Source organism: Sinocyclocheilus rhinocerous, unplaced genomic scaffold (genome assembly GCF_001515625.1).
Source record: "Sinocyclocheilus rhinocerous isolate Xijiao unplaced genomic scaffold, SAMN03320098_v1.1 scaffold629, whole genome shotgun sequence".
Classification (NCBI taxonomy): domain Eukaryota; kingdom Metazoa; phylum Chordata; class Actinopteri; order Cypriniformes; family Cyprinidae; genus Sinocyclocheilus; species Sinocyclocheilus rhinocerous.
The window spans coordinates 499,206-514,149 of record NW_015652278.1 but is presented as its reverse complement, the minus strand read 5'-3'; the positions used below and the strand labels follow the sequence as shown (position 1 = coordinate 514,149).

At 36.4% G+C, this 14,944-nt stretch overlaps 1 protein-coding gene across 3 annotated transcripts in view; it reads left to right on the top strand.

The window, feature by feature from the left end:
- Positions 1 to 14,944, top strand: part of LOC107714343 (oxidation resistance protein 1-like) — a 173,381-nt gene that overhangs the window by 14,672 nt on the left and 143,765 nt on the right. The window contains exon 2 of one of the 3 annotated variants that reach the window (XM_016520166.1): positions 4,518 to 4,569. In XM_016520166.1, the coding sequence (XP_016375652.1) occupies positions 4,553 to 4,569 (17 nt within the window). In that variant the 5' untranslated portion in view covers positions 4,518 to 4,552. Of the gene's footprint in view, positions 1 to 4,503; positions 4,570 to 14,944 lie in introns of all 3 variants that reach the window. The other 2 variants (XM_016520165.1, XM_016520163.1) reach the window with 2 other exon arrangements.

Here is a 14,944-nt window from a genome sequence, read left to right as displayed (position 1 = left end):
TTTTTTTTCAGGATTCTTTGATGAATAAAAAGTTAAAAAGAACAGCATTTATTCAAAATATAAATCTTTTCTAACAATATAAATCTTTGCTATCACTTCTTATTAATTTAACACATCCTTGCTGAATAAAAGTTTTAATTTCTTTCAAAAAAAGAAAAGAATAAAAATGTTCTTTTTAAATTTAAAAAGAATTTAAATTTATTTTAAAAAATGTACTAAGAATTAAAATGTATTTTTATAGATTTATAAAAATATAAATTTTGAACTGTAGTGTATATTGTTAGAAAAGATTTCTATTTTAAATAAATGCTCTTCTTTTTAACTTTTTATTCATCAAAGAATCCTGAAAAAGTATCACAGGTTCCAAAAAAATATTAAGCAGCACAACAGTTTCCATAGAAAAACATTATTTTACATCGTAATAATATTTCACAATATTAAATTTTTTCCTGTATTTTTGATCAAATAAATGCAGCCTTGATGAGCATACGAAACTCCTTTAAAAAACATTAAAAATCGTTCTGATCCGAAACTTTTGAACGGTAGTGTATATGTATTTCCTAAATTTCAAGGTCACTGCTTAGTCTGTTTGAAGTTATCCTAACAGGAGTAGAGAGGGAAGTCATTCAGAAATGGTCATTCAAAATCTGTGATTTCTAGAATATTACATCTTTACAATGACACTAATTCATTCAAGTCCCCCAAAAAGGCTGGTAATCCACATAAGACAAATGCAAGAGAAGACAGGATAATGCGGAAACTCTCAATGGGGAATCGGTTCAGCACTGCAGCTGGAATTGCTCTCCAGTTCAGCGCTGAACAGGGTATGGATCTGTCTCGGCATGTTTAAGAGAAGTCAGACTGAAAGCGCACTCTGCAGTGACCAAGACTCTCATCAGCAGAGAGAATCAAAAGGCTAGACTAACCTTTGCTAAGGAGCATGTTGTGTGGTGAGAGAAGAACTGGTCCAAAGTTCACTTTAGTGATAAGAGCAAGTTTAATTTATTTGAGTCTGATGGGAAACATTTTGTTCGGCGTCAAACTGGGTAAAGACTGAAGCCCAAGTGTGTAAAGAAGTCAGTGAAAGGTGGATGAGGAAGTGTCATGGTTTAGGAGATGTTTTCTGCAGCAGAAGTTGGGCTTCTTATACAGCTACATGGCAGTGTGAATGTAAATGTTTATCAGAACCTCTTTCAGCAACATGTGGTACCTTCCCTGCAAGCATCTCCCAATCAGCCTGCAATTTTCATTAAAGACAATGCCCCCGTCACACTGCAAAACGGGTAAACCAGTTCCTTGAAGCAAAGAACATTGAAATAATGAAACGGCCAGCCCAGAGTCCTGATCTAAACCAGATTGAAAATCTCTGTAAAATCCTTGACAAAAAAAAAAAAAGTACACTGAATCTTTATTCGTACCACAGTTTGAGAAGCATAGTCTTAAAGGGATAGTTCACCCAAAAATGAAAACTTGCTGTTTATCTGCTTACCCCCAGGGCATCCAAGATGTAGGTGACTTTGTTTCTTAGGTAGAACACAAACAAAGATTTTTAACTCAAACCATTGCAGTCAGTCAGTCATATAATGGCAGTCAATGGTCCACGGTTTTGAGAGTCAAAAAAACATACACAGACAAAACCAAATTAAATCCTGCAGCTCGTGACGATACATTGAGGTCTTAAGACATGAAACGATTGGTCTGTGCAAGAAACTGAACAGTATTTATATATGACGTATACGCGCGACAGATCGCTTCCGCACATGCGTCTACTATCATAGATATGTATAGATGCCCTATTCGACCGCTCCAGATACGTTGACGCGTCTGCCATTTTGGAACGTATCGCGGCCCATAGAAACAGTCACTAATGAGGCATCTACTTATATATATCTATGTCTACTATGCCAGAGCACGTACACGCGTCACGCGCCGGATGTTGAGAACGCGCCCAGGACAGTTGGACATTGCGTTGGATCAGAGGTAAAAAATTATATAAATACTGTTCAGTTTCTTGCACAGACCAATCGTTTCGTGTCTTAAGAACTCAATGTATCGTCACGAGCCGCAGGGTTTAATTTGGTTTTGTCTGTGTATGTTTTTTTTACTCTCAAAGCCGTGGAGCCCATTGACTGCCATTATATGACTGACTGACTGCAATGGTTTGAGTTAAAAATCTTTGTTTGTGTTCTACCGAAGAAACAAAGTCACCTACATCTTGGATACATCACATTTTCATTTTTGGGTGAACTATCCCTTTAAGGGGGAAAAAATCACATCCAATTTTTTTACACTTGATTCAGTGGGCCACAATTCACAATGGGCGGGACTCAAAAAATAAAAATAAAAAAGACAAGCTATCAAAGTGCCAGCAAGCTACTGCCCACGTCTCCCCAGTTGCCGTCCCATCTATATTGTTTATCTTCTTGTTCTGTACAAGAAAATGACCGCAAACCCTCCTCCCTGTTGTTTGTTGATGTTGTTAAGAACTCTTGCATTGTTGCTTTGTGTGTGAGTTTGTAGAAGAACAATGGGACTTCTGGGATGGTTGTTTAAAGTGAACCCAGTCTGTAGTTAGTTGTATAAATTGAGTCTTTAAATTTACTCAAGGCGTCCTGCTTCTGTCCTGTAGTGTTAACTGGGCCTTACATTTCAATGTCAATAGCAATAGTTTCCTCAACAAGCTTGCCACTGCCCTCTGAAACCACACACGCAGTCCGTGCCACTTTATTTTGGAGCGATGAAAGGCTCTTGATGAAATCACTCTAAATCTGTTGAACGCTTAGACCAGAGGGATGACTCAGTGCTGAGAAGAGGAAATACAATCAAATGAAATAACCTTCTGAACATGCCACCTTTCCCTCAGCAGAGACCTCTGCTTCCGTTGCTGTTGTGGGCTGTGGATTTATGACAAAAAGCTGAATAAAGAACTGATTATTTTTTTATACCTGCTGCAGGTACCACACCTTTTATGATTACAACCCTTCTCTTTCTTCAGCATGCTTTGTCTGTTTGTTTGTTTGTTTTTTCACATCTCCTCCCACACGTGTCTCAGATGTGTTCGGTTAAAAATAGACTAGATTAAACCAGCAAGTGAAGATCAGAGTGTGAAAGTCAGAGTGGAATACCGAACAGGAGAAAGTCCCATGATTCAGTGCTGTTCATTAATGCCATCTCTCTGTGTAATCCCAGAACTCCACAACACACAGCTCTCAAAATAGACCAATGTTTTGTGTGTCTGTGACATTAAAAGGAATAAAACAACAAAGCATTGACACAACCACACACAAATATACTATACTTTTCAATGACTATTTGTCCTCATATTTCTCAGTTGTTCTCTGTCGATTACAAACAAAGATGTGATTTTTGTCATGTTGGAGCGGAGCAGTCACTCCTTCTCGTGCGCCACAAACTACTCTTACCTGTTGTATAAAGATATTGTAAGAGGTAAGTAGTATGCTATTCCCAATTCAGCCAGCATCACTTGCAAAATTAAACATATAATATCATCATGTGGCAATAATGTGGCATACTACTTTTTGAGGAACAATGCTCCATATTAGGGGGAAGTCGTGGCCTAATGGTTAGAGAGTCGGACTCGTAACCCAAATATTGTGGGTTCGAGTCTCGTACTGGCAGGGAGATTGTAGGTGGGGGGAGTGAATGTACAGCGCTCTGTCTCCCACCTTCAATACCACGACTGAGGTGCCCTTGAGCAAGGCACCGAACCCCCAACTGCTCTCCAGGCACCGCAGCAAAAAAATGGCTGCCCACTGCTCCGGGTATGTGTTCACGGTGTGTGTGTTCACTGCTGTGTGTGTGCACTTAGGATGGGTTAAATGCAGAGCACTAATTCCAAGTATGGGTCACCATACTTGGCCACATGTCATGTCACTATTGTTTTACATACTATTTTAAAATAGGCAGCATACACTATATGCTGCACAGTATTCAACAATATTCTGTCTTGAATGGCAATGCAGCGTTAACAACACTTTTTAAATTTCACCCAATTAACAGATGTAGAGGACTGCAAACTCTTCCTTCTGTCTGTTGATGGAGTACAGCTTACGCTCGACAAACATCTCACAACATTCAACCAGTGTGTTAATGAATTATTCATCAGCTCACAGAAACTATTAAACTAAGCCTTTAATGAGAGAGTTTGAGATCATTAAGCTCAATGTACTTCAGTCAGACATTAATCAGCCAATTTGTTCTTTATCCTCTGGTCACTTTTCATATTTGTGAATGTGTCCAAAATAATAATTTTGTGTTCATATTTCTTCATATTTTCCTTTATATGTGATTAAAATGAACCTGCTCTAGAGTTTTTCTAGTTTAGCAGCTCTCAAGCTTGTAACTGTGTTTGAATCTGTTTATGAATGTGGTTTTGTTTTTGTTTTTTGGGATAAAATCAGTGTGGTTTTGGAATGTTTTGGGCTCAGGTCATCTTCACATATCTGCTCTCAATATCTTTTCTGTGTCTGCTTGCTTTCTCAGGTTTTTCCCAGAAGGAAATCTTTGAGTCAGAGACGAGCGTCCTGCCAACATGTTCAGCACCAAAAGGTCAGAGCGACACACTGGTTTGTTGTCTGTTTTTGTGATCTTTTATGAAAATTTACAGCAACTTGGAAGACTAGACTTTATTACTTTAGTTGTAGGCTCTTAAGGGCTTGATAAATCACTTGCAGATTAATGGAAATACATTTAGTTGAGTTTGTGTTATATTTAGCATTTTTTTCTGAATGTAGGTTTCACCCATAAATTTTTGTCACAATGTTTGTTTGTTTTTTTTCACCATTTTTTGTCCTTTATAGACTTCATATTATGAGAAATGAAGTCATGAAGTCATAGTTTTTTGTAGTAAGAAAACATCCTGTAGGTTTCCCTCTGATTGCATTTTCATTGCAGCCGTGTTTTCAGAGTGTCAAAAGCCAGGTTTGACTCATCCAACTGAATATGATTATGCCTCTTGTGGGTCATTGCACAGACACACACACTGAGTTTGACGCCACAAACAAATGTAATTGGTAGCTTGTGGGAGTAAAGAAACCAACTGGGATGCACAAAACTGACATCGTCTAATCGTATTAGTCATAAGCGCGATTTTCTCAAGCGATGATTCTCATGAGATGTTCGTTTGGCTTTCTAGATGTGGTTTTGTGCAATGATCACAGAATCCGAGATCAGAAAAGTATGATTTTAAGGTTGTAGTTCAATTTGCCTATTAACCATGTAGATATGAGTTTTGTTGGTCAGCCCTGTAACTGTAACCCATTCTGATTAGCTGATGACATTTGACAGCATTAAATACAAGAGTGAGAAAAAGAAAGATTCATTAGGACACATTTTGGTTGCACACATGCAAAAATACACCTTTTCCTATACTCTAATATTTCCTGTGATTTTTATAGAATAAGCCTGTCATTTTGTGGTTTTTTTTTTAGTCACATTGTTTTACATTCATTTAGCCACTAGTAGTGAAAGTTTGTTGTTTTTGTAGAAATTTTTTCATTAATGCCTGTGTGACAAGTAGCTGTTTAAAAACATTGCGATGAAATGTAAAAAAAAAAAAAAATCAATAAAAAAAGTAGGGCAGGGACTTGGTTCTATATATTGGTTGTAGATTGGATTTTGCAAATTTTGTGATTTTGGGCATTTTGTGGGTTTGACATTTCGATTAAAGATTATTAGGTCACATTATGAATTGTTCACAGTAGGATCAATAACATGCATTTAGAAAGTATATAGGGTCATTTTTCATTTCATGCCAGCTTTAAATAAGAAAACATTTCCATTTTAGCAGCTCCTAAGTTTTAGCTTGTAAATATATGGTGCACTTTGTTTTTTACAATTCGTTTTTTTCCCACATCCTTCCACAAGTCACATGACTGTTTAGAGGAATTTATTTGGTAAATGTGTTTCTATTGTATTTCTTGTTGTTATCTTTCCGTTCAGCGTTTTTATGCAATATCCCAAAATTTGCATAAACAATATGTGGGTGGAAATCCAACTAATGACCCTAATACTGAAATGACAACACTTTCCAACACTATTAAGAGTAACACGCATGATCACATGGTTTTGAACCAATCTGCATCCACTATAGAGCTCTTTTATTGTTTGTGTTCTCATGAGCAGTTTAGTGGCTCATGTTTACATGCACTTGTTAAACTGTAACAGGAACACAGCTAAATTGAATCCTTCATCGCTGGGATTGTTTATTAAATGCATTACAGTTGGAGCAGCTCATTAAAAATGTTGCCCTGCCATCAGTCTTCTTGTGAAAAATGAGCCGTAGTTCTCTTTGAGGTCGCTGTAATGTTGGGCGGCAGATAAGGCTTCCTCTAATTAGACTTACCAATGTTTACGTTCCGAAACAAGCTCAGGTAGTAAGAGCTAAACCCTTCCACCGATGCCCCGGGCACAGGACTCATTACGCAGTCGTCACATCGCAGTCAACTGAATCATCTTGACCTCCTGTAGCTACAGTGTAACTTAATATCCAGCAAATATTCAGCTGACCTTGGGTAATAGAAAGAAGGTTCACCCTCCAGATTTGTTTTGAAACAAATCCCATTATAGTTTAATTTAGTTCTGCATCCTTGTGTGATTCCTGTGCACTGACTTAAGTAGACACTAATGACTTCCTGCTTAAGCAGGAAGCGGCCTTTTTAGGATGCAGAGACTGAGCGGTCACGTACAGGGTTTTAATTGCTGTCGGTGAGTTCTGTCACAATATTAAAGCAGTATTGAGTTGGACTCTTGAGCCACAAGTGAACAGGAGGCAGTGATGCTGTGGATGTCATATTGTCAGGCTGAATGACATTATAAGAATGGAATTATAGTGTCACAGAGAGCCTGCTTTTCATTGAGAAAAAAAAAATTTGAACATGATTGTTAATTTGACACAGCAGGTGACTTGCTCCATCATTTACTTTGCTTGTGTGGGAATAGAGGCACATGCAAATTGAATGGAATTAAAAATCTTTACAGTGTTTAAAACAAAAATGTATGATATTATACACTGTAAAAATATCAGTAGTAATAGGGAACAACTTACTGTATTAATATGAAGGAATTTTGCATGTTGTTGTTTTTTTTTTCAGGTGTTTTGCCTTATTTTGATTTTTGAATTTGAAGTTAACGGAAATGTAATGTCTGTAAAAAAAAATTACTCCGTAATATCCTGGCAGAAAATTACTGGTACATTTTCCTTTTTTTTTTTTAACAGTGTAATTATGGAATTATAATATTGTGGATAGTGGGTATTTAACTGGACATTTAATTGTGCATGAAATTTTTCCTGTTAATATTTACATTGTGCATGCCAATTTTTCCTATTTGTGTTTACATTTCGTTTTAGATGGCGGCAAAAGTATCTAAATTCCAAAAAAGTAATTACATTGTTAAATGTAATCTGGAATATCAAATATAATAATATAATGAATATAATTATTTTTATAATTCATATATATACACATATATAATTTATATTGTTATTATTGTTATTATGAAGAATTTAAACAATTTGTTTTCATTTTTTGTGTTTTATTTTTCACTTTGTATTTTGTCCAGTTATCAGCCTTGACAAAAATAATTATCAGTTTACTGGTGTCAGCCAGAATTTTAAGTTCAGTGCATCCCTAAACTTTACCATCTTCTTTGATTACATGCTTATTGCTGATGCCCCATCTAGACCTGCCACTGTTGTCAGAAGCAAAATTGATGTAAGACAGATCACAGACGTGACGTTGACAGCAGCAATCATCACCACGCTGTTCCCATGTGTAATGTGGGCTCACATCAAACTCCCTAACCTTGCCAAAGAGAACACTGACATCAATGACCCACACTTGATTAGTTGCAACTTGAAAATGCAGAAGACGTTCTTCCTTTGGAGAGCATAAGACACAAAGGGATATTGATAATGCTCTTCAAAGGCATAAAGATCTAATCAGTGCAGAATGACCCACAATGCTGCACAGATTTCTTGATTGACATTGGGAATGCTTTGGAATTCTGAGAAGAAATGGTGGAGATGTGACAAGCTCAACCGATTACTGTCCCCTGCTGTTTCCTTACCTGAGGGGGATTGGTGTTCTGTAAGGTTCATTAGCATAAAGGGGAGGTGTTTGTGAGTTATTCTGAGTGTGTTTGTCAGATTACAGAAGGTGCGTGTAATCATTGGAAGCTGATTTCGGTTGTGTGCTCTCAGGGCCCAAAATGAACACTGGCCAAGTGACAAATGCAAGTAAAAATTGGATTTGACAAGTACGTGAAATAAAGGCCTATAACTTTATTAGGAATTGCAGCATTAGGTGGTTTAAGTTGAATTGTAAGAACCTAGAGACGTATAAGAGACGTGTGTGATTCAGTCTTTTTTCCCTCCAGAACTTACTGTGGTGACACATATGTGGATTATTCCTTACATAAAGCCAACAAAATGGAAAACAAATGAAGCAGGCACATTCTGTATTTATTTGATTTGACTGACAGCAGCAATTTACGTTCACTTTCCTGATGATGAATAATATGCACTGAATCAGACAGCTCTTAAGAAAGACATGATGGCCAACGATGGATGTTTTTGTGAGCTTTTGTCTTGTTTATCTTTGCAGCCTAACATGAACGTACACCCTTCAGCTGTTGATATGTGTGATTGACGACACCACTGGCAGCTGAACGTGCTTGTCTGATCTGTTTGTTGTTTAAGATGTGTTTACTTCTGTCCTGTCTGTTCAGTGTGTCTTCTCATCATTTTAGGGTCCTTGCTGATGCACACGCAGTCATCTATCTGCGTTTTCTAGTTGCTGTGGCTTAGAGATACATGCGGTTGTTTCTTCAACTATTAGATAAAAAACACTTTATGCATATTTACCTTTTCTTTTGTTTTTGTCTTTACACATCATGTATCTCACATCAAGCAGAACTGAGGGACAGTCGTGATTTGTGTACAAAATTACAACCATTTTCACACAATAAATGGTTTGTTTGTACAGTAAATTTTAAAATCATTATTATTTTTCATATTTTTCCATTGTAGTGGTATGTGTTTTCAAATATTACAACCCTCTACATTGCGAGTAAATCACTCGCATATGTGACTAAATCTTCACTTTCACTCTGGGCGACTAAATGGTGTCTAATATTAGCCACTGGCTAATAAATTCTCCGATTTTACTCGCCAGTGTGTGAGTTGGAGGCTAAGTATAAGTTTAGCACGGATATATTTTCACTCGCCGAAAACACTGACTGATCGCTTCAGAGTTTCATCTGTCAAGCGATCTGTGCTATTTTTCAGTTCATCTGAATGGACGTGCAGCGCACCTGTATTTGACGTAGGCTACTGTAAACTCTAGTGTGAAGGCGCACGACACCCCGTCGCTTTGTCTCACACACATGCAGAGAGAGAGAGAGAGAGAGAGTCTTACATACCATGCAGAATTTACGCCTGAATCCAGCAGCTCGTTAATCCTTAGTGTGTTTTATATTGTTCTTAGAATTTGTAGCATTATTATCATTATCAAGTATTATTGTTAGTTTTTTCCCATTTTTTACAAAAACACTGAATGACCAAAAAAGCACCACAACCAGTCCTAAGTTCAGCTAAAATGACTAATATGCATTCATACATGGTTACAGTTTAAATTCTAATTACTGAAGCTTTAATGTCTAATTGTATTTCTTACTTGCTTTCAAGGTTGTTTATTGATTGTGTCTTTATTTACTCACCCTCATGTTGTTCTTTTGCTGTTATTTCATTCTGTGGAAGCACTGTCTTCCAAGGGTGAGTAAATAATGACAAAACATTTATTTTAGAGTGAGCTATTCCTTCAGATAATCAGAAAGAGATGTAGAAATAGAATCATGGTTGCTGAGCAGAATACATCAATCTGACATATAAGGCCATTTTAAAATGTCTCTTCAGAGCTTGCGTCAGCAGTTTTTTTTTTTTCCTCTTATACATCCAGTATCAAATCATGTCAGATTTTACACTAGACGCTTGATTAGAAGTCTTTAAATGACCTAACCCAGCCACAGGCTTGAACTCCCCCTGCATTACTCTGCCACACAAACATTTGCTGACGAGGCATAAATGCACTGATGGAATGTTCTGTCGCTGTCGCCTCACATCTGAGCGAGCCACTGATCCTCCGCTGCACATTCATTTGAATAAGCGACATGCTTTGTGTTGTGTGGCTCTCTGATGCAGATGTTTGTCTGAGGAACAGACAGACAAACATAAAATTATATCAAAGCCTATGGATAAAAACTAATATGAAAAATGTAATTTGGCCATAAGAAAGTACCTCAGAAGGTAACCTTGAAACAAACTTCACATTGTGAGCACACCTTTGATGCTTGGCAACACAGTCCATATAGACAGCTCACTAGGTTTTGGAACTGAGCATCTAATGTGTGGGAAAAGGGATGTGGAGGTCAGTGACTGTGATTTGCAACTTGCCTTTTAGCAAATGCTTCTCTAAAGCTGCTTACAGCACTTTAAATGAGTCTTGGCCCATTTGACCCAGAGAGTCATGACAGATATTGCTCAGATTGCACTCGAGTCTATCGTCATCAGTTTGTGACTTTTTATAATATTTAAAAATTTAATTTATTCCTGTGATGGCAAAGCTGAATTTTCAGCAGCACTTATAATATAATATATATATAATATAATATAACTTTTAGGCACGAAGTGCCATTTTTTATTTTTCTGGTTAACCACTGTGCCAATAAAAAAAATTTAAAAAAAGTGGAGTAGATTGTGTCTCTGGATGTAGCTGTCAGTCATTTAACATTTCTATCGTAAAAGAGTTGACTCATATTAAATGATTTGCATTTTGCAAATTTCCGTCTTACCTCACTCTCTTTCAACGTTATGTGTGTGTGTGTGTGTATATATATATATAAGTCTGGCGAGTAAACTAAAGAATTTACTAGCCAATGGCGATTCAATTGCCAAGGTGTCCGTAGACGGTTGTATTAGTTAACTGGCAACCAGCATCCACATCTTTAGGACATTGGATTTTTTTTTACAAATTTCAGAATAAATGTAGCTCCCGCTGCAATTCCCTGACCTATATTAAAATCTCTAAGACCAGAGTGAATTTATTTAAAGCTCTAGAGACGTTAGATGTGGGAAGGCTGGTATCATTTTCGGTTGCAGAAAATTTAGCAAATATTTTCCCAATATTTGTGAGTGCTGAGAGAGTATCTTAGCAAGATGTTAATGCCAAACTCCATTGATATAAATTGTGAGTCAAGTCTACCGTGTGCTTCGCATGAGCTGCTCTGTTTATTGACCTATGGAGTTGCTGTTTATGTAGTGTCCCAATTCTGTTAGGTTTCATTTCAGTTAAGATGCCTGTGTAGGCAGTAGACAACAAGACATCTCACTGCTTTTCGAACGAGATCCGTTGACCCAATAAAACTCTTTATATAGTGAGTTGAATTGCAGCTTCATGTGATGTGTGTAAGTGCACAGACTGTGATTAGAAATGATTCTTCTCAGTATTTAGTAGGTTTATCTTTTTTGTCTTTATCTTACGTTTATCTGTGACGACTTTTTATATACAATTATCTCTTCATTTAGCTTTTAATTAATGTTTTGTGAGGACAGAATGTTGCCTTGTCATTTGCTGTAGTTGAATTCTGGCATCTTATTGGATGGTATGGCAGCGGGTGTTGTGGCAGGCAGTTGCACTAAGCTGCTATGATCATGTATTGAAATAAGGTGGCAAGAAAGCCTGCGTCCTCACATTAACACTTTATATGAGGTGATTTAATTTTTAAAGAATTTGCCACTGATGATTCAAATGCGAGTTTTGGGCAGTGTAGAGTAGCGCTTGTTGTTTGTCATTTCTCCGATCACAAATGCAGACATGGTGTTATGTTTATGCGGCACGATGCAACGCGTAAAAAGACAGTCATTATCAAGTCATTATCATAGTCAAGTCATTATAATCCGTAATTATGTCCCCACTGGATGCAACAAATGCCTCGTTTATAATGGGTTTTAATGTTTTTGTCTCGTCGCGCCGGGACATACGGAAATACAGTATGGTAGGGGCGTAACATTTCCGTCACTTGAGGTATTTGGCCAATCACAACGCACTGGATAGCTGGCCAATCACAGCACACCTCGCTTTTCAGACCGATGAGCTTTGTAAAAATCGACGCGTTTCAGAAAGGCGGGGCATAGAGGAGAAACAATAATGTACAGTATGTGGAAAATAATGTGTTTTTTTAACCTTAAACCGCATAAACATTTCATTACACCAAATACACAAAATAATGTTCTTTTTAGCAACTTCATATCACCCCTTTAAACTGACGCTTTGCGCTGGCATTTGCACTCTGTTTTCTGTGAACAGTAAACCCTGGCTACTTTGATTTGATTGTTCATCTCAATTAGTTTGACATTGACGAGCACTGTTAGCGCCCTGTAGACTGGCGCAGGTTAATTCTCACACTTCAATAGTATGTGACTATGAGCAATGATTACCTCACAAATGTATGTCGCTATGCATTTTTCCCTATTGGTTGCGTGCCAGTGATTATCTCTCTGCGTGTTGCCATAGGTTGCCCCCCTGATATAGGGGACAACCTATGGCAACATTTAAATTATTATTTTTTTTAATTTATACTATATATTCCCTCAGGTCCTGTGAACAAAGACACTGTTTTCACTGCATTTAAGTCTAGGTAAATTCAAGGCCTTTCACATGCATATAGATTTGGGAAGCATAAACATTCAATTTATTTTCTACCATCTCTTTTACTCTTAGAATTAAGCTGGATGTTTTTTTGTTTTTTTTGCAGCTGAGCCATTTAGACTTAATTATAAATATCCTTTTCATGTATGAATTGAAGAATGGTGCTTTGCTGCGCTCACACATGGGCTGCAGATTTAATGTGAAGTTCAACATAGTTTTTAATTGCCCCATCAATTATGAACAGCATCTTTGCAAATTGGATTTCATTCTGACAGAAATATGAGTCTGTTTTGCAGTTCAGTTTCAATTTGTGTGCTTTTTGGACTGGAGAGAAAGTTTTCAGTTTTAAAAGTTTAAGTACGTTTTCAGTATAGTTAACTTTTTTTATTTAAACAGCTTAAGAAAAGTGTAATCCTCATGATATGGCTCCTTTAGTAACTCAGATCATGTCATGTCCTGGCGTCAGACCGAGAAGCTTCACGTGTCCATAGCACATGTCAGTGTCACATCATGAACAAACCGTCCTTATGAACCCCACGATGTCCTCCAGCTACACTGAAGCAACTCTCAATGATTCCTGACAGAGCCCACTGCTGTGACACTAAATCATTAATATTTGTTGTTTTCTTTCTAGACACTCTCGCCTCTGGTTCTACACAGCTTAATACAACCTCAGTGACGATCCATAAGATTACTTGTTTGAAGAATGCAGTGACTGAATTAAAGCAATTAAAGAAGATAATTGTTAAAAAAAAAGAAAAGATCAGCTAACATTGGTGGGGAAAAAAAGATCGGTTCAAAATAGTAAAAAACACTTTAGACAGCTCAATTTTTTAAATAAAGATAATAATAATAATTATAATAATAATATATTTAATAAAAATGTATATTTAATGATTATCTAATTAATGAGAAATAGACAACTTTACAGCTCAATTTTTTATATTTATTAAATAATGTATTAAAAATTAAAATTATGTATTTAATAAAAATGTTTGATGATTATCTAATTGAATTTAGACGAGTTTACAGCTCAAATATTTGTATGAAATAATTTATTCAAAATAAATAATTAAATAATTAAATATTTAAAAAATATTAAAATATTTAATGATTTAATAATTAATTAAAAGTCTGTTAAATAAAATATGAGCTTAACATTTCGGCTTATAAACCCTCTGGATGTCATTTATTTATTACAAATAATTTCTTTTTTTTTTCATTGACTTCATGCAACAAATGCTGTTTACTAATTATAAATTGTATTGAGCCAGAAACATTTTTATTTTTAAAAACATTTCACACTTTACCATTAACTTTTATTTAACTTAGAATATTCCCTGTGATTGCACAAGCAAATAAATGTCTTTAGTCTCATTTCACAACATTTCACAGATCATCAAATATAAACATACCTGTAAGTTTACTTACACAGGTCTGGAATTGAAACATTTTGCATCTGCGTTCGGAGGAGATTTGTGTTTTCTGTCAGAAAAGTCTCAATTATAGATAGAAATTATCACCTGCACTAAATGCTTGTAATGCCCTTTAAATGCGCTCTAATGAGTTTTACTTATCCTTCATAGTCACTGATAATATTGATCAGAACCAGTGGTGGTCCACAAACAGTCTGCTTCTCTTGTACGCTTGTGTTTATAAACCACGGTCAGCACTGTCCGCTGTACACAGATGAGAAAATCACTCATAGATTAGGGAAGAATGAAATGCCAGGAGATGAGCTGAAAATCGAACAGCTTCGTCTCTAAACTCAGCGGCACTTCTTCGATGGCATTTAGATGTGTGAATACAAGGTGAATGTTCAATGCATGCTATAGATTTGACATAAATGGGTCATATTATGAGGAATCAATTTTTCCTTTATCTTTTTAATAAAAAAGACCTTGATGTCCGATGAAACTAAGAAGAAAGAAAAAATAGCTCTTTATGCAGCAGCAACAGATGAATGAGCACATGACCATATTATTGAATGCACCCATTTTCTCTCCATGTCTTTTTAAAACTCTATGCATTTCTTTCTTCTGTGAAACATAAAAGAAGATTTTTTTTGTCCATACAATGAAACTCAGTAGGTCCCAATGTTGTTTGGTTCTCAGTGTTCTTCAAAATATCTCCTTTTGTGTTCCACAGAAGAAAGTAAGTCATACAGGTTTGGAACAACATGGGGGTGAGTAAATGATGACACAATTTTCATTTTTGAC